General features: G+C 48.6%; 4 protein-coding genes across 4 annotated transcripts; all 4 read right to left on the reverse strand.

Annotated features, from left to right (window-relative positions):
- Positions 1 to 916: 916 nt before the first annotated feature.
- Positions 917 to 1693, reverse strand: VFPPC_18574 (BED zinc finger domain-containing protein; the record flags this gene model as incomplete). Its single annotated transcript, XM_022430163.1, has 1 exon — positions 917 to 1693. One exon carries the CDS (start codon positions 1691 to 1693, stop codon positions 917 to 919), a length of 777 nt encoding a protein of 258 aa, XP_022284833.1.
- Positions 1694 to 2996: 1303 nt separating this feature from the next.
- VFPPC_12197 (gag protein) lies at positions 2997 to 3422 on the reverse strand (the record flags this gene model as incomplete). Its single annotated transcript, XM_018290147.1, has 1 exon — positions 2997 to 3422. One exon carries the CDS (start codon positions 3420 to 3422, stop codon positions 2997 to 2999), a length of 426 nt encoding a protein of 141 aa, XP_018135884.1.
- Positions 3423 to 10336: 6914 nt separating this feature from the next.
- Positions 10337 to 12574, reverse strand: VFPPC_15009 (glycogen debranching enzyme; the record flags this gene model as incomplete). Its single annotated transcript, XM_018292772.1, has 1 exon — positions 10337 to 12574. One exon carries the CDS (start codon positions 12572 to 12574, stop codon positions 10337 to 10339), a length of 2238 nt encoding a protein of 745 aa, XP_018135886.1.
- Positions 12575 to 13606: 1032 nt separating this feature from the next.
- Positions 13607 to 18283, reverse strand: VFPPC_12201 (polyprotein; the record flags this gene model as incomplete). The annotated part of the gene is made up of 1 exon (XM_018290148.1): positions 13607 to 18283. The coding sequence occupies one exon, from the start codon at positions 18281 to 18283 to the stop codon at positions 13607 to 13609; it is 4677 nt and encodes a 1558-aa protein (XP_018135887.1).
- Between the last annotated feature and the right edge of the window lie 1826 nt (positions 18284 to 20109).

Raw genomic sequence — 20109 nt, forward strand, 5'->3', positions numbered from 1 at the left:
GGTGTCCCACTTCCACTGTGGAGATAATACTAGTGCTGCAATATAGACCGGCGATCTGTCCGTCAAGCTGTAATACTTATCCAGCTTGGCCCAGCCAGAGTTGCAACAAGGACTCATGAACGGGTCATTCGCATATTTTTCCTTTGCAGTCTCGAACTGCTCAAGGAGGAAGTCCATTGTCGGCAATACTCTGTCAATGGTTGCATTGCGACCTTCTGTCCCTGTTGTGGCATCATAGAAGAACAACAGGAAGTCCTGGAGCTTTTGCAATTCTTGCCAGTCCTTTTCCGACACAGGTCGTCGTGTTCTCTTGATATGGTGGCAAAAGAGGTTGATCGCAGTCTTAAGCTTCGTTGCAGTACGGATCATCGCATACCAAGAGTTCCAGCGAGTAGAGTTGTCCCGTACGAGGTTGCGGCCGCCACTGAGCTCTCTGAAATTGGCCAAGCGTTGTGGGCTCCGCTGGATATATGCCACGATATTATGTAGTTTCCCAAGAGGCCCCTTGCGTCGCCATTGCTCCATCTCGAGTTCCGTGGGCGTTGTCAAGGCGCTCGTATTATTCTCATCTGCAAGAGATTCATCGTTGGTCTGAAAGAGAAAGGACTGAGCGGCTAGGTTTATGATATGGCCGTTGCAGCGCAGGCGGTGGTGTTCCGCATTGTAGACAATCTGATACTGGTCGAAAAGTACTATTCACGGGCCACTTAGCATGGGTCACGGGCTGTGAATGCATTGTGGTCTGTAAACCCCCGCTGTACAATGCGTGAGCTGGCCATATGACGTACGTACGCGTAGAAAGAGCCTTCATCATTGTACCGTTGTTGTCTGCATTGTCCATCATGAAATAGCCCACCTTGGAGGCAATTCCATAGTCGTTAATAATTTCCATAACACAGTCTGCCATATTTGGGCCCTAGTGCTTGCCGTCGAGTTCTCTCAAAGCCAGAACGGAGTATTCTAACTGGCCGGATTCGGATGTATAGTGTGCAACAATGCCAAGAATCGCAAGGGCATTAGGCGAAGTCCAGAGATCAACTGTGAAGTGTACTTTCGAGAGAGCTAACTGGGTCTCGCGTTTGACTCGAAGTTTCTGGGTCTCATATGTCCGCAAAGTACAACTGCGTATGGTTGAAGGAGAGTTTGGCAGCCAGTTGTCGATCGCTGGATTCAGGAAGCAAAGTAAGGCCCTGAATTCTGCTTGCTTTGCCATACGAAAAGACCACACTGCAGGTCGTGATCCACTGTCGTATAGTTGTTCGAGGACGGCAGGGTCTACATCGTGAGTTGCAATCGTGGATAGACAGCGGCGTTTATAATCGGTGGTTTGATGGGCCTTTTCGAAGGCGTCGACAATTGTGGCTTGCATCAATGCAGTTCGGGTTTCTTGGGTAGAAGATATATCGATATTATGCCGGTCCTTTAGATGGGTTGAAATAACAGTTGTTCCACCAGACTCGAGATACTCCTTTGCGCAGTACTTGCAGCGCCATATTGACTTCCCCTTCGCATTAAGAGTAACCTCATTGCGGCCAACAGGTGTATAGTGCCACACTTTCGAGTAGCGCCTTTTTGTAGCCGCCGAGGTGGTTATGGAAGGAGAGGACAGTGTAGGATCATGACATGGTGAATCAAGATTGTCTAATGGCTCGCTCCCAAGCCGCGAAAGCATATCAGAAGGCTGCGACGACATTATGTTGATACATTGTAATGGTCTTAGTGAGCATAATGACAATAGACTAAGCTAATACGGACGGATGCAGAAATATGAAAAGGGGAGGGGAGTTTGAATGAGCCCCTGAGAATCGAGCCAATCTCGCTTGCCACAGGTTCCCTGTATGGGCTGCTTGGGAAGGAACCTTAAAGCGCAAGCTGAAAAAAGTCTTCGGGCTAACCTATAGTGCCTTAAAGACGCAGATATTTGACCTCTGTTGTGCTCGTTGAGTCATGGAAATCACTATGTTCTAGTATCAATACGGCAATATATGGTCATATCCCGGATGCTAATATCATACGGCCACCATATGAGATTATGGGATATCATACGGTCACCATATCATATCATATGGTAATATCAATATATGGTAATATGTATTGCCATATCGCAAATACTATTGGACACACTGACCAAGACTGGCATAACCAGTCTGAACGCGACGACTCCGTTGGCGCCTCAGACCAAAAAGCCTACTACTCCATCTCTCGTTCCTCTTCACACCAACACTACTCGTCCTTCTGCTCAGTCCACGAAAGCTTTTCCCGTGCCGACGACTTCGAAGCCACCTGTCACTGCCGCGGCTCAAAAGCAAAACCCTGGTCTCGGTGTCGTTGCTATGGCCGGGTTTGCTGCCATGCTTTTCTGAGACCTTTTTCTGGCTAAATGGTGTATCTTGGCGTGGGCTCGCGCCAAGAGAGAAGAGTGAGAGACTACTGCGACAATGGGATAGAGATGACGTTTGCACCTTGCGGGAAATTTGGCTTGCTATCTAAATCTCGTCGAATTGACCAGCCCATCATAGTAAGAATATTCCATTAATTGTGGAACAGGTCTTAATTGTGCTCTCATTACGATATTAAAATAATGGTTCGGCTTAGCTGGATGTACAGTCCACAAGTACATGACTTTCTATTTGTAAACACTACTAGACCAAATTATGTTACCTTTCATCACACCAAGTTTTCCTTGATCACGATGCTGTAGCGCACGAACATCTTTAAGACGGTTGACATTGTGTTATAAAGATGGGGTCGATATAATGTTCAGAGGGCCAATCCACCACCTTTCAAAGGAAATACTTTTGTGTCGGGCATAGTTAGGTGTTGCATAATTTGGAGGGTATTGATAGAAGATTTCGTCGTTCTGCTTGTTGTCGCAGATCTTTTGCAACCTCTCCAACTGTCAATGTTTTATCTTCTAATTCATCCTTGTATATTCCAGCCTAAATAGCAGCCCAGTTGCCTAAGACAAGTTGGATTGCTTTCGTCGGGTCGTCAAATCAAATGTTTGGGTCTTCCACGCCTCCAGTCTTCCTAACCAGAGCATGGTTGATGGCCGTTTCCCACGTCGTAACCCAGCCTGCAACGTCGTCTGAGACCTTGGTAAAAGCCGTAGCCCACTGGTACATCCTTCTGGCAGCAGCCTGTTGCTTTCTTTCAGTTGTACCCACGCTTGTCTTCAGGATTGCGTACCATGGCCGTATGTCCCACACAGCACGGCACGAGCTCTGACGCAGCCCGTAGTCCACTGTGTCAGTCACCCAGGCCTTCAACTTCTCGCAGTCGGTCTCTTCTTCTTTGTATTCTCTGTAGTCCTGCTCATGCATCTTCCGCTCGAATGTGAATGATGCCTTATCCTCAGCCGTCAATTCAGATATGTTACGAGCATGATGAGCAGGATTCGTTGTCTCCAGAAGCATACCCATAGGTTCTCCCGATGGCGACCGGCCGACAGGCTGGCTTGATTGCCCACCTTGGCGGGTGTGTCTTCCAGACTGGGACGGGTATTCTGATTTCAAGATTCTAGCGGGAATCCCTTCTGTGGTACCCCTTCTAATAAGTGATGTCGAGGGTTGACCCCATTGCATTAGCATGAACAGGCACGGGCAGGACCAGATGACGACGCACGTGGGTGTTTCAATGATCCGGCTATGGGGCCGGCCACAACCCGCTGAAACACCAGTGGCGCTAGCCTTGACCTCTAATCATTGATCCCGGTCAAGTAATTGACGAGGTTTCCTTTTTGGCCTCAAAAATAGCCGGACACCCCCCGCCCGGCCTGGGCACCGCCACAGCCAGGTCTGATGACTTTTAGCGCCAACTCCATTCCGCCCTGGTATCTGTTTAACACTTCTAGCCGTCGGAAGTAGATCCCGGGCTTGACAGTGCCATGTGGAGCCCTTCACCGGGCGTTAATAGACTCAGTCAGTCAGTCAGTGCCATGTGGCGCACATCAGTGCGGGGAGCCGTGAAACGTGAATCAAACCCTTGGCGCCTATTAGTCGTGTTCAAGGACCCCCAGTGGCCCAAAAGGACCGCATATTTGTTGCTCCGCCTGGGCTGGCGTACCGCAGTAGCCTGGATCCCGCGGACAGGCCCACCTTGCACCGCAATGAGTCCAAAGAGTAGTTGGTGTTCTAGTTGACGTAGAGCCTGGACCCCGCTGTATTGAGTGAGAATTATGTAAATGGAGCGAATGCAGATATTTATCTTGTAAGCAGCTTCGCCGAAGCGCGAAGCCGTCACAAGTCGCCATGTCTGATACAATCTCAAATCCAGGAGGTTGATGATACAATACCGCGTTGCGCCATTGTGAAGGCAGCGACTCAGCACATCTTGAAGTCCTGATGGCTGACACTATGCCAAGAATAGCAGGGACTAACCTACTGTTTAAGAGTCGAAGCTGCTCATGCGTGAAGTCACCCTGTATTCTCGCAATGACACTTTACTGACTGAACCCCGAGCTGCTGCGACAATTGATGATAAGAGTATCAAGCAAACGGACCGAGAATGCACTTGGTGCTGCTGCATCTCGATGTGACGAACAAAACGGTAGATCTGTACCTCGCTGTTCACGAGAACACTGTAATACTTCAACATGTCATGGGTACTGGTAATAGTTGCATTTGCCTTCCAGGCAATAATATTATGCTTACTTTAATTGAACGACTTAATCTTGACGACCCAGGACGCTCGATCGCAATTGCCAACAGGCATCGCTGAACTGGACTGGGCGGCAAGCTGGCTTCCAAGACATCCCTGCTTGAATCCCGGCAATGTTCCGAACTAACAACGCGTGGAACGTCCTGACAGACAGCCCACAGCCACGAAGGTCACAACTCGTACTCATCATTAACTGGTTTAGGACAAGCGCAACTCTGTTAGCTTTTCCGGTAATGGCACTTGCAGCACTTGGATGGGAAGTCATTTGGCCAATCACGCTAGATCTGAGGTTCCTGCAGACATGACCATATTTAAGTACTGCACATGTAACGTGGAGTAAATAGTTTGCCCTGTTGGAGGAGTCTCCACCAGGCGTAATTAACTCTCTCTCTGTCTCTCTCTCTCTCTCTGTGTGTGTGTGTGGCGCGCATAGCGTCTTCTGCATCTGGTACAGTATGGAAGTTGATGTTGCAATTTAATGCTTGTCTCCAATCAGCCGAGGATGGTCTAGCGGTAGATAAGGTTGTTTGACATATGTAGCAATCCGTCGGACGGTATCTGAATAGCGACAGGGAAAAACGAAGTCCGCGACTACAATACTTTTGCAATAGATTAGGAACGTACCGCAAATGGGCTTAATAAGTGGCGATGTATCACTGCCCTGACATCATAGAATAGCTACAGTTCAATTAGGAATGTTTCTCACTATGGCATTACTTTCCATAGCTCTCAGCGCATTGTTGGAATCGATGGACACAGTTTGGCGATGTCGGAGGGTTTGTGGCTGATGTGGGGTGCTTACGGATGGAGTCCTGTATAATGGACAGTCAGCACCCCGGTCATGCTATGAATCATTCCTTAGTGTTAACTTTGTAGAAATTAGGGTTCGTATGGCGAGATGGCAAACTTGCCGCCCTTTCCGACTTCTCGGCAACTGATCAGCCCACTGGCAGATGGACAGGGGCTCTGACACATCACCAACAGTCTGAGTTTGCAACGTGTCCGAGCGAGTATATTGACAACTGGCTAGGCGACTACTACGAGTATCTCAAAGCTAAGGAAGAGACAGAACAAGAAAAGGAGAGCTCAGCCCGTTACAGAGTTGATCTAAATACCAGCCGCGGACTTTCGTGAGCCGCCAATCCTACCTGGTTGACAGAGTAGAAGTCTGCGCTCAAACAGTATTAGTGTGCGAGGTGGCTCAGCTTGATTGTTTCAGGTGTCACGGAGCCCACGCTAAGGGCGACGACGAGAACCGCATAAATATCAGTATTGATGGAGTTATGTATCTCCACCATTGGCATCCCTCTCGCTGGAATATACCGTAAAAATGACATTAATATTCCGATAACGCGGATATTTGTGCTATAGCATATGTATGAAAGTAAATAAAGTATAAACACCCCCAGCTCCCACCGATTCAAGTTGCCCGTTTCTTGCTTTTTGTACACCATTGAAATAGCTTCAATTCAGCACACCAGTTCTCCTACTATATGGTAAAAATATGCTACCATGGATTCAATCTGGGTCAGACTATAGGGATGTGAGCGCCCCGATACCTATGAGGTAAGATTCTAGACGCAACTTTACGATCAGATTGCTGAACCCTACTAGCTCAGAGTTCCTCTTAGGGTATTCTGTGTATCTCCTATGACCGGCCAGTTTGAGTTCGTTAACCGGTCGTTTGATATTGAGCTAGTTGGAAGGAAAAACGTAACACTGCGTGCCAGAAGCATGCAAGCATCAATAATACTGCACAGAGCATTCCATTCCCTCCTAAAGCGTGATAAGTACAATCGTTTTCCGCTCGCTGAACTGCAAACACATTTAACTGTGGGCTGTAAAATACAGTACCTATTTCAAGACTCAAAGCCGATCAGCCCAGCTGCAGTCGATTTGTGTATCATATTTAGCCACGAATTATTGAATCAGAACCAACTATTGACATTCGGTAACCTCCTAAGCTCTGATGACTGGATGGCTTTTGATCACCGTACTGGAAAGGCTATCGAAAAAACAGTTTGTACATCAATGGATCCGTTCAGCGGATATGTGACGATGGCACACACTGAAACGGGTCGCAATGAATCGAATTTCGGTGCCACGGAGCTGCTACAAATGTTAACTGCAGCAAAGCTCGAACCCACTACACTGCTTAGCCACGTGGACCACATATAAGTGGCCCTGCATCCATCTTCTCGGCTCTCAGCTTACCTAAAATCCATTGCATTCGTACCTGAAAGTGGATGTAATGGATGGATTTAGGTGGACTTAGGTACCTATGGCAGGATATTCCCTTGCCCGGTACCTCAACGGTCCGTACTGCTTATTTCTGCATGGAATTGCCTCTTAAATCGAGATACCTGGACCCCAGTTTGCAAGGCCGATCACCACACAGTCAATCTTACAACTGCCGGTATTGAGTACGTTTTCTACGGACTTCCTGCTGTTTGTTTTGCAAGAAATTGTTTTTACGATGTAAGCCAACAAGTCAGTCCAGTCCGAGCAACTGAAGTTGCTAGGAGACAGTCTGTTTCGCCATTTCAGAGGCTGGACTTGTTCAGAACCCGCTCATGATACTAGCTCGTGGCTGTGGGACTCTGGCTATGGTATTCAACGTCATGGCATACGCAAATGGGCTTGCAAGCACTGTATCCTCATAAATCGTCCCATTATCGCGAGTTTTGCCTCTTCACGTCCCCAGAACGCAGTAAATCATCTACAGCGTGAGCACAAAACACTAGCGCCAGTGCGAGTGAAAAGGAGTCACGGCACAGCTGAAATCAAATGGCGCACTGGAATCGAACCAGCCGACTATTGCATCTACTTTGAAACTGGACGTCGACCAGCCTAGGGAACAGAATATTGCGCGCAACCTGCTTCATCTCACAGTTTGATAAGCAGCACTTTCAGCGAATGCTAATCGTGTTAATCGTCAGTGGCAACCAGTCCTTCTCCTTCGTCGAGAACCCCGTCCTCTGAGAAATCTTCGACTACTTCAGTCCGTCCGTTTCTACCCAACTGTCAGATTGTGGCTTGTGGCGCTCCGTCACCAAACGGAAGTCAGTTCAGTACATGAGAAACCAGTTGTTCATTCTTTGAGAACAAGGAACAATAACAATAATGAATATAACTCTGAAGATACAATTCTCTCCGTGAATAGTGGCACCGTATGTCTGACACCAACGCGCTAACTTGAGTGGCAGTGCCACTCGATATAAGCTCATTCAAGAGTATAACCGCCACAAGCAGAAGGTTGTTGAGGTGCTGAGGAACTCCCCTGGACTGCCTCATATATCATTTGATGGCTGGCCGTCGCGAAATAAGCTCGCCCTGTATGTGATTGCCTGCTTTTTAGAGATGAGAAGGATCAGCCGTACAAAATCATAATGGGAGTTCCAGAGGCTCATCGTCACTTCGGCTCAACGATCGGTAGGGAGGTTCTCGACGTCCTACACACTCTTGGCGGGAGCCCAGAAAAGGTTGGCTATTTCGCGCTTGACAACACTGAAAGGGAATTCCTATACCGGCATGATACTTTGGCTACACAGGCATGATCCTTACACCGGCATGACTTTTACCACCTTTGATTCACCCAGATTTTATTGACCCATAGGTACTTCTCAACAAAGGCGGTGTAGCCAGCTTCCTTAACATCTCCTAAATCACTTACAGCTTGGTCTATTACAAGCCCAATATTGCGCAATTAGTCTCTCACCATTTGAGGCTTGCGTTCCAGATCGCGATCGTATAGAAGTACATAATCGGTAAGGGCCATAAAAACTGATTAAAAACAACTAAGTTACAGTACTTTATATAACGTGGGTGCATAGCGAGCTGGACAGCATAGCGAGCTGGACACCCCACCTAGTAAATGCAACTATCTATTTTCAACTGCACATTTCTCTACCAATAATAATGGAAACTTCAGATAAAGAAAGGAAAATGATCTTAGCTTGCCAAGCTATACAGAAAACCCCAAAGCTAAGCATCCGAGCAGCTGCAAAGATCTAAATGGTACCTCACAGCACGCTTAGCGCCCGCATTAAGGGAATACCTGCCAGACGCGATATTATGCCCGATTCTCAGAAACTCACAAATCTAGAGGAATCCACAATTGTTGACTATATCCTCGACCTAGACTCGCGATCATTTCCTCTCCGGCTTAGTGGTGTGCAAGATATAGCCAATTGACTGCTCGCCGATCGCGACGCGCCTCCCGTGGGACCCCGATGGGCTTCAAACTTTGTCAAACGCCAAAAAGAGCTAACCACGCGTTTTACCCGTAGATATGACTACCAGAGAGCTCTATGCGAAGATCCAAAAATAATTCGGCCCTGGTTTGAGCTTGTGCGCGATACAGTCGCGAAATACGGCATCCTAGAGGAGGATTTCCACAACTTTAACGAGACCGGCTTTATGATGGGTATGATCTCAGCCACTATGGTTATTACAAGCTCAGATAGATATGGGAAGCCAACCTTAGCTCAGCCAGGTGATAGAGAATGGGTTTCGGTAATTCAGTCTATCAATTCCCAAGGCGAGGCTATCCCACCATTCATTATCGTTGCGGGGCAACATCACCTCGCCAACTGGTATAAAGACAGCGCGCTACCGAAAGATTGGGTTATATCCACAACTCACAACGGCTAGACGTCAAATAAAAAGGGTATAGAATGGATCCAGCACTTTAAAAAGCACACTAAGCCGCGAACTCAAGGCGCATATCGTCTTCTAATCATGGATGGACATAAAAGCCACCACTCAACGGAATTCGAGCTATTCTGCAAGGAGCATCAGATAATCACACTTTGCATGCCCTCTCATTCATCTCATATCCTTCAGCCACTAGATGTTGGCTGTTTTGGGCCACTAAAGAAGGCCTATGGTAAAGAAATTGAAGGGTTAATGAGAGCGGGGATTACACACATTACGAAGGCGGATTTCCTACCCGCCTTTTTCACCGCATTTAAAGCTGCAATAACGGAACAAAATATCCAGGGGGCTTTCAGAGGTGCAGGCCTTATTCCATTTGACCCAAAAAGTGTCTTATCACGGCTAGATATAAGGCCGCAGACGCCATCACCTGTTGAAGAGGCTTCTGAGCTACCACAACTGTGGGTTCCAAAGACCCCAAATAACCCAACTAAGGCTACTACTTCGCAGACTGATTATATCAAAAGGCGAATAAGCCGCCATCAAGGAAGCTCTCCCACGTCAATTTTGGCTGCTATGGATCAATTTTCGAAGGGTACATGCGGAATTATGCACAAGATGGCCCTCTTGAAAGCTGAGAACCAGCTACTTTGAGAGGCAAATGTAATACTAAGCAAGCGGCGTAGAGCTCGAAAACCCCGTTTACGTTAAGGCGGTAGCATGACTATTGCTGAGGGACAAGCTCTCCAAGATCAGAATGATGTGGAAGAGCAGATAAAGCAAGAAGATCGCCAAACAAATGGTCGGAAGCCGAGGGATAAGACGAAGGGTCGGCGATGTGGCGTGTGCGGAAAGTCCGGTCATAATGCGCGAACTTGTCAGATTGATGTGGAGACATCTAATGAAGAGAATAGCATTTAAAACTAATCGATTTCCCTTGTTGTGATTATATTTTTGCAACCCTATTGCGAGAAGGTCGGTTTGGGTGTCCAACTCGCTATGCACCCACGTTACAAAACACCTAGCGATACTTCTTATTCCTCTCCACAGCGAGAAACGTCAAACTCCACAACTGCCTCACATCACTCTCTGTTCCCCCACTCACACCCGGTGGAGGCGGCAACACACCCAACGGCGAAAATTTGTACGCTCCCCCTGTTCCATTCTTAGCTCCGCTATACGTCCAGCTCCAAACTTCAGATTGCAACTGCTCCTCATTATTCTCAATCACGTCCCATAATCGATTATACGCGCTCTTTAGCGCTCCAAACACTGACTTGTCTCTGCAGAAGGCTGGTGTGGAGGCACTCGAGGTTGAGTTCGAGGTCGAGTTTCCACCACATCGCTCAAGTTGTCTCTCGAAACCTTTGGCCATAAGGGCAAGTTGCCAACTCCAGATGACGGTGCCGTGATAAGCGGAATTTGTAAAGTTGGCAACGAGGACATCTTGGCCTGAGAGCGCAGGGTTGGCGACCACAGCACCGAAGGGCGTGGTTAGCCCTGCGGGAAAGGGGCGAAGGATGGCATTGGCAGAGGCGTTTATGAATGTTGTGAGTTGGGTGTCATGTGTGTCATTGAGGAGGAAGTGTCTGAAGGCTGTATCCGTGTGGCTGATGGTGATGACATCTGGTGTTGAGGTACTGTTTATCGCGATGCCGTAGTCGATGATTTGTCCGGCGGATGAGTAATTTCCCAGGGAATTTGCATTCGTGGGGCCTTTGTAAAATGTACTCTTCTTAGTGTAATTGCTTAGTCGAGAACGAGCCGTCTCTAGAGTAATATTATACTGGAAGAACTTGAGTGTGTCGCTCTCCCAGACCTTTGCTCTCTTTGCAGCAACATCCACCCAGTTTCTGGTAACAGAATTATTCGGATACACACCACTCATACCGGCTAGTCGGGAAATAGAGTACAATGCGGCCGGGGCCAACGCGCAATTCACATCAAACGGAATACGGGCATTCGCAATACCGTATGTAGAATCACGCCATTGACCAACTACCTCTCCGTCCTTGAGATGGATCAAGTTCCCAACAGATTGGTTCTTCTCAAACGCAGCAGTTATGTTCATGATCTTTTGGGCGCTGATGTACGCTAACTGTCCCCAGGTGAGGTTCTTGTTGTCGATGTTGACGACGCCAGCCTTTGTAGCGAGTAGCGGCTTGATTCGGCGCGATTCAGACTGGAAGTACTTGTCCATCGTGATGGGGAGGTAGTAATCCGAATCAATCATGGGATATGTGAATCCCGCCGCAGTAGAAGTGATATTCTTCTGTAAATTGACAAACGTCGCGTAATCACCAATGGTTTCCTCGTGGCATACCGACCCATCTGTTCTGTTAACGCGTTCCAGAGCTGCGCCAATGACAGCTTCCATTGCTGAGCCGTTACCCGTGCTGAGAACAGGCTGTAACAAGAGTGCGGATATGAGGGTATCACGACCAAAGTAGGTGAGGAATCTCCAGCCTCCTGCGAGGAGTTTCTCCGTGTAGGAGAAGAAGGAGAGTGAGTTCACTTGCCTTGGGTCCTGTTTGGTAAGTCTCTGAGACTGGTTGTTCAGAATCTGTTTTGGCTCGAGCTGTTTCAGCTGCGGATAGTTGAAATGCGTGGAGAAGTAATAGAATCCTGAACCGAACGTGACGGTCGTATTAGAGATGCTGATTTTGTTGTTTGCATTCTTCCAAGGAACCATTGTAAACGTCGTCGTGGTAACGTTATCCAGCCACACGCGCGACAACTGCACCCCCGTCCCGTTGTACTTTTTCACCCTGACAGCATCTTGAATCACGGGACTCAAGAGACTCGGTCCCTCTGTGAAATCTCGAATGTTTCGAACACTGCCCAGAATAGCTACTGCTATCTCGGCAGAGTTGTTGAACGACAAGATACCTTGGACGCCAACAGAGGGATACCTGGAGGACGCATTAGTCTTGGCATTCACCGCGCCGAGGGGCTCGCCATAGGTTGAATTGACCAGCTCAACTGCCAATGTGCCATTCTTGTCCTTTTGCGGTTGGAAGAATGTGCATATGCCGCTGTTGCCTGCTGGCCATGCGACGATGAGACGAGGTCCGATTATGCTGAGGTTACTGTCAGGCAGGGGGCTGGTCACGACGACTTGCGCGTCGGTGTTGCAGTCGGAGTAGAAGTAGTTTTCGTAGGGGGGGTCACTGAGATGTAGAGTTCGCGGGATACATTGTGAGGAGGTGTTGGTTTGAGCTGAGACGAGAGATGGGAGGGAGAGGAGGGAAAGAAGCATGATTGCGTGGTATAGCATTTTTCTTCTTCTTGGAGGGTTCTACATTCACACTTGGTGAGGTTATATCCACATCATTGTAAGGTAATAATATTATTTAATTGGATTTTCGTCATGATTTAATACTTTTGTGCATACAGCTCACTTCGAACATTGACGGTTAAGACGCCAAACGACTTGTCGAGATCGACAAATACCCCAGCGCCACCAATTAATCCAAGCACCACCCAGTCGGTCCGTTTCCTCTTCACAGCGGAGAAAACCAACTCGCCTGTCGTCCCAAATTTGCTACAAAATACATTCATCCGGCGCGTACTCCGTAAAAGCAAGAAATATGACGAGCGGTTTTTGGTATTGCACGCGGTTCGGGGAAATTGCGGGGTCAATGGCTTTTTTGCTGTAGACCTTGACCCCGGCTCACAGGCGTCTTGGCTTGAGGATCCACATCAAAGGTCCTTTTGGGTCAAGCTGCAGACAGATGCCCTGTGGTGGGGCGACAGGTAAATAAAATTGCAAGCAATGGGAGTCTCCGGTTAGGATATGCCTGATATTTCAAAGGTGGATACTGACAAGGCGATACGGGATCCATTAACCGCAAGAAAATGGCGATAGATGTTAAAAAGTATCCATACAGTAATGTCCCCTACATCTGCGGTGCGGGAATTACTGTTAAGTAGGGTCTTCGGACAAATAAAGTGGCGTGGCCCCTCTAGCCTGTCATTTCATGGCTGAGCCAGTGCCTCTGTCACACTTCACGACTCGTTTGCATAACTGGACGACGATCGGGCAGAAGATCCCCTGTGAATCGGGCAACGAGAGACTCTTGATTTCCTACAAAAAGAGTGGACTTATACGAATACTAAATACTTTAGAATACTGCTGCCTGCAAGGCAGCAGTATGATAATGTTGTTGCCTCGTAGGCAATACCATACTGGGCTTGCTTTGAATGAGCGACTTGATCTTGACATACCCCCCCAGGTTGAGCTGTTTCAAACTGTTAGTTAAGAAGATAAGGGAGCGAGAAAATTGCGAATTCAGTCGCTATCGGATTCGTCTTGTGTCTCGAGGACACTTCTGATATCAACGAGTGTAAGTTGTTCGACAAAATGCTTGAATTTCTGGCCTGGTAAGATCTTCGTGAGACCATCCGCGACCATTTCAGTGGTTGGCGTGTAAGAGATTTGAAATTCTCCTTGCTGATAGGCTTGTCTTGCCCAGCAGTTATGAACATCTACGTGCTTGAGCTGTGTCTTCAGTCGTGGAAGATCAGCTTCGATTAATCTGATTGTTTGCTTATTGTCGCATTCAATAAGGAGTGGATGATCTAACTGAAGATCAATTTGTTGAAATAGGCGTTGTGTGGCAATTGCCTCTTTTGCCGTGTGAGTAAACGCTAGCAGTTCTGCCTCGGTTGATGAGGTCGTGACTGTGGTTTGCTTTCCTGCTTTCCAACTGACGGGTCCTCCAAATAGGGAAATAAAGCATCCTTGTGATGATTTTCGTGTTTCTGGGTCGTCAGCGAATGCAGCGTCTGATGCGATGCGGAGTTCTCGTGGAACGCTGCTGTGGTTGATTTTGATCACTTCTGCGGAACTGCTTGTTCCATTGAATTGGATGGCGAGAAACCGAGTGGGCCAGAGATATTCCATTAAGCGATCCACCAGGTATACATGCTGGTCTGATGGATTGAGTAGGAATTCTGCAAGCTTGGATATCGGTTTTGCAATGTCTGGTCGTGTGATGACCGCGACATAGTTGACGGAGCCGACCTTCTGCTGATATCGATGAACAAGGTCTGGTTTTGCCTTGTCCTTTCGACGTTGCAGGTCGTTCGTGGGGAATAAATTTCCTTTGAACTGGTCACGCTTTGTGATCCCGTATTGATTTACAATCTTTTCAATGTATGAGTCTTGGCAGAGCCATAGCTTGCGAGCCGCTCTGTCTCTCAGGACTCGAATGCCTAGGAACCACTTGAGTTCGCCTAGGTCCTTCATTTCATATTGAGTCTTCAGTTTGACGATGAATTTGTCCGCGGCGTCTTGGTGTCTGGCACGGTACAACAGGACGATGTCGTCAACGAAGAAGAAAATTGTGAGCCAGCTGTTTGTGAAAAGGCATGGCTCCTCTTGGCTCTGTCTGAGGCCAAGTTTCTCGAAGGCTGCGGTCAGGTCCTTCTGCCATAGCAGAGGTGACCGTCTTAGTCCGTATAATGCTCGTAGCAGTTTCAGGACCCATCCTCTGCGGCGATAGCCGTCTGGGAATTGTACGTAGACGTCTTCGTCAAGTACACTGTTAGTGAATGCGTTGACCGCATCGAGCTGTCTCGTCTCGAGGTCAAATTTGGCGGTGATTGCCATCAGGATTCGGAATGAACGGCCTGCGAGGGTGGCTGCATAGGTCTCCTTGGAGCCTAGCTGTTGGAGATCACCTCGGACGCAGATTCGTGCTTTGAACTTTTGAAGATACCCATGTTTGTTAAACTTGTATTTGAATACCCATGTCAGTGGTAGGACTTGGCCGGTTACCTGATCCCTTGGGATTGGCTTAACCGTTCCACGTTTATTTACGTTTGTCCATTCGATTTCCATGGCTTCTTTGAAGTCTTGTTCAAATTGGTGGCCTATAAGTTCTTTGTAATTTCTTGGCTCTGGAGGAAGACTTCGCCGGTGCAGTCTCTGTTCGCTGCCGACGAAGAAGCTGCTTCGGTAAACTGCACAGGAACCAGCTGCTGCTTCGCGAGCTCGTTCACTTGGCTTCCTCTCTCGCGTCGATTTGCGTGTTTGCGGAGTTTCCGCTTCTGTTTGTGGCTGATTATCGATCTCGATCTCATGTTCATTGTCATGGTCTTGTCGATTCTCTAGGTTGTCCTGATCTTGAAAGTCTGGGCAGTGCGAGCCTCTGTGACTTGAGTCAGGAGTTGGATAGACGACTTGGCCTATGGCTTGGTTGTTAAAGCCCTCAAGCTCTTGGTCCGTCTCTTCATTGGAGTGGTCTTGACCACCAACCCAAATGGTTGATTGGGTTTCATCTTCGCTTCCTGCCTCCTGGAGAGGTGGCGATTCTGGCTCACTATGCGCCTCTGTCCTGATTCCGTCATATTCCTCAGGTTCTGGGTCGCTTTCAATATGGGCAGGGAGTTGAAGTTGCGGTTCTGCTTCTTCAATGTGAAGCTGCTGCTGGTGATCCCTTGGATCATAGAAACGGGTTTCGTCGAAAGTCACATCTCGGACTCGGCGAACTTCTTTTCTTTCTGGAATCCATACCCTGAAGATGTTGGTAGAGTCGTATCCAACAAGGTACCCGATCTCTGCATGTGGATGGGTCTTTAGGTTCTTCTTCTGCTTACCTTGTAGGGCTTCCCTGGTCAGCGGATAGGCGCGGCATCCATACGCCTTTAGGTGTGTAATGTCGGGCTGCGTCTGGAGGTATCCGGTATCTCGATTGTTTTCCTGAAGCCACTGGTGCAGCCGTTCGAACGGTGTTTTCCAGTTATTGGCCTGCTGCGGCGATCTGTTATGTAGATACACCGCAGTTTTCCAGGTCTCAGGCCACATTTCGTCCGGAAAGTTGGCACCAACCTGCATTGTGCGAGACTGGCTGCCTATTACCCCCCCAGATCGTTCGGCAGGCCCATTTTGTGCCGGTGTGTCTGGCGCGGTGGGTTCGTCATCGATCCCTTGGGATCTGACCCAGGCGTCATATTCTGCTTGAAGTGCTCGATCATTATCTCGATGGATAACACAAATTGACGTATCAAATTGTCGTCGAATGTAGGCTTCAAAGGCCTTTAGCACTCCGAGGACACTCTCAGTGGTTGCATCCTTTAAAAGGTATATGTAGATCATGGATGTGTATTCATCTCTGATCAGCATGGCGTATTTCATTCCGTTGTATCCATCGCTCATGGCGAAGATATCAACGTAGACGCGCCAGAAAGGTCGCGGTGCTTTTATCTGCGGGCTTCGTCGTGAGACAACACGTTTTGCCTTTGAAACGGCGCAGTCTTTGCACTCGATTTTGAGTGGGCCATTTATTTTGGCTCCGGTTGTCTGTTGAACTAGGCGTTCAAGGGCTTCAGACCCAAGGTGTCCTAGGCGTTGGTGCCAGCGAATGGCTTCTGCAGCGGACTCGGGTCTCGGCTGCGTGGATGAGGTGAAGGCGGTTGCCAGTGGCATGTGCGATTCGTAATCGACTTGGTTAAATTCAATGACAGGCTGGCGATATCGCCTCACTGTGCGAAAGATCGTCTTTCCGTCCCTGGAGATGGCGCCTGTTGCTGGGTTCCAGTTGTATCCTCTTTGGAGAAAGAGATCCAGGGACGCAACGTTGGTATGGAATCTTGGGATGTAGGCTACATTTTGGAGCCTGAACTTGTCTGCGTTTCCGATGCGGATGATCACATCGCCGTATCCGAGGATTTCGAGTTGTGTATCTCCAGAGTAAGCTCCTTCGGCGTTGTCACAAAGTTTGTATGATCCTTCAACGAAGCGTTTGGAGTTATTGCAAATGTGGAAGTCGGATCCAGAGTCCAGGATAAAGGAATCACGAAGTGGATAGACAGCTGCAGTTGAGAAAGTGGATTGGATCTCGGTGTCGGATGGTTGCTGCATCGGTAGCGGAGCTTCTGGCTGAATCTTGGTTATGGCTCCGGCAAAGGCGGTTCCTTTGATCTCCGATCCATCCTGTTGCTGAGACTGTTCCTCCTTCTTCCTTCGGTTCCTGATGGACCGTTCGACTTTGCCCTTGATAGTAGGGTGTTGAAGCTTCTGATCGATTTCTTCCTGGACTTTGTTGTCCGGAGACCATCCAGCTGGTCGTACCGAGTCAGAAAGGTAGTAGCACTCTGAATAGAAGTGCCTGCGACCGCAGAGGCAAGTTGGTTTTCCCCCTGGGTTCTTACTGTTGGTTCTGGATGCATCAGGCTCCCCTTCACCTTGGAAGGTGGCGAATGCACCTCTGCTGCTCGAGCTTTGAGCAGTTGATCGATATGACCGTTCGAAAATTTCACTGATCTTAATTCCGTCAGGGAACGTCTTTTGCCACTCGTCATCCTCGTGGGATAGGGCCTTTGCTTCCATCTGATTGATCCAGACCTTCGAGAATGTCGGGTCAATAGCATTTACCGCCTTAAGGAAATGTCGAGTCTGTCGCAGGCCTCTTATATCAGGCAGATCAAGATTCTTGGCTTCGTTCAGTATGACTTGCCATTTCGAGATCCATTCCTCGACCTTTGTTCTGCTGACTGCCTTAAGCGTAGCGTAATATCGATCCGTGACTTCACTCTCCCGAGCCCAGTCAGTTGGTTTGACACGGTTCTTCAGGATCATGAGTTCCTTTGCGACATCATCTTCCTTGGCAATGATATCGTAGTATCTGCCAACGGTTTTGACGATGTATTCTTGTAGTGTTGCCAAAGCTTTGGTCTTGTCCTTGTAGGTCTGAAGTTGGCTTCGATGCCTTGCCTCAAGGATTTGGAACTTGCTAAGGCTATCACCTTGCAATTGCTGTATGTCAGTGGCGTTTGTCTGGGCTTGGCCCGGAGTCGGTTCGACTGGCGGCGTCAGAACCGGCTTCTGTACAACGTCGGGGTTGACATATTCCCAGATTTGCTGATTCTTCGCGAACTTGCGGATTATGCTGATCCACACGTCCCAGTTACCGGATCCTTTGAGGATGACCCGGGAAGAGACTTCGAGGTCGTCAGCGGCCATTATAGTCAGTGCTGTTTAGTGCAGTAGAAGCTTTGTTCCTAAATCAAATTAGGTCGGGCAAACCGGGCTCATAACTGTCACACTTCACGACTCGTTTGCATAACTGGACGACGATCGGGCAGAAGATCCCCTGTGAATCGGGCAACGAGAGACTCTTGATTTCCTACAAAAAGAGTGGACTTATACGAATACTAAATACTTTAGAATACTGCTGCCTGCAAGGCAGCAGTATGATAATGTTGTTGCCTCGTAGGCAATACCATACTGGGCTTGCTTTGAATGAGCGACTTGATCTTGACAGCCTCTGCTTTACTGGTGTACAATTCCCGGCGCTTTGTTAACCACATCAAGGAATCACAGCGCGGGAAAAGCAAGAAGTAATAGAAATAAAGGTGTGAGGCATCTCTGTGATATTCCGACCTATAGCTCTCGTATACCTTTACCCGAGTAGCCTCCCCGCATTGCGACGTCTGGCAGCCTGAGCCTTCTTTGGGTTGCCAAAGACCGCCTCAACATCCACATCAAAGGCGGAAATTCCGGCTGCGTCGGCCACCAAAGGCGTAAACGGAATATCGGATCCCCACATGATATGTGTATGATCAACCCATCGCAGCAATGATGGAATAGCTGAGTCGACTGGCCAGGGTCCGGCAAGGTCGAAGTAGAAGCTTTTCGCGAGTATCGCTTTCATGGACGATCGCGTCAAGTTGAGGTGGGAATACAAAGTACTGTATCCAACAATCCGATCCAAAGTAGGGATGAGGCCGCCGCCAGCATGGGGAATGATCCATCTGAGGCGTGAGAATCGGGTTGGTATTTCGGAGTAGAATAGGTCTGCGAAAGTGCGAGCTGTGTCGAAAGGGAAGTCGAGCGTTGGCGCCGCAAATTGTCTGGTTGCCACTGGTCTATTAAGGGACTGCCATTCCTTCTGCGTGATTGTTGGAGCTTCTGCGGCGCTGTCATATTCCAAATGGTTGTACTCGGTGCATGGTGTCGTGAGATGCTCAAAGACTGTCACGTTGAGCTGGTTGAGCGCCTCATAGATAGGGAACAGCTATGGGTCGCCAAAGTACATCCCGTAGAAATTGGACATCAACACGACGCCATCCGGCTTCGGGTCCAGCTTGTTGAAGCAGTAATCGACTTCTTTCAAAGACGCCTGGATGTCCGGGAGGGGTAGAGACGCAAAGAAACCGAATTTGCCAGGGTATTGAGCCTTTACTTGGGAGCCATAATCGTTGACCTGACGGGCCAATTTTATGGCGTTATTCGTTGCTGCTTGGGAAGGCACAGTGAGATATACTCCAGGGCTTGAAATTGACAGGTAGGATTTGACTATATTGTGATCCTTCATAAACTGCAGGTGAGTTTCGGGTTCCCAGATCTAGCAAGAGGCGTCAGACCACACCAAGTCGTTGCATTCGGTGAGAGGGAGACAAACCGGTATCGCTGGCATGCCGTCAGGGCTTGGTGTATGCCCGGCATCTCTCAGCGCCTCAGCATAAAAGTCAGGAACAAAATGGGCATGTACATCTATTTTGCAAGTTGAACAAGTGGCTGACACGCCGCCGAAGGCTGATGCCGCCAAGTAGCAGCTGGTGAGAACGGACGTCTTCATGGCCGCCTGAGTGTATCGTCGTGGGGAAGGGCACGGCGATGTCCAAGCTGGTCATGGAGGGGAGGGGGGGGTTTTGAGTTTGTGTGACCACCAGGGACATTATCCGGATAATCGGATCTCCACCACTTTTGGTTAGCATATCGCCGAGAGCCGGGATGAGAAGTGAGCGTACGAGCTCTGCAATTTCGAGGCAGATGTGTCGAAAGCT

The sequence above is a fragment of the Pochonia chlamydosporia genome, assembly GCF_001653235.2.
Source record: "Pochonia chlamydosporia 170 chromosome Unknown PCv3seq00028, whole genome shotgun sequence".
NCBI lineage: Eukaryota > Fungi > Ascomycota > Sordariomycetes > Hypocreales > Clavicipitaceae > Pochonia > Pochonia chlamydosporia.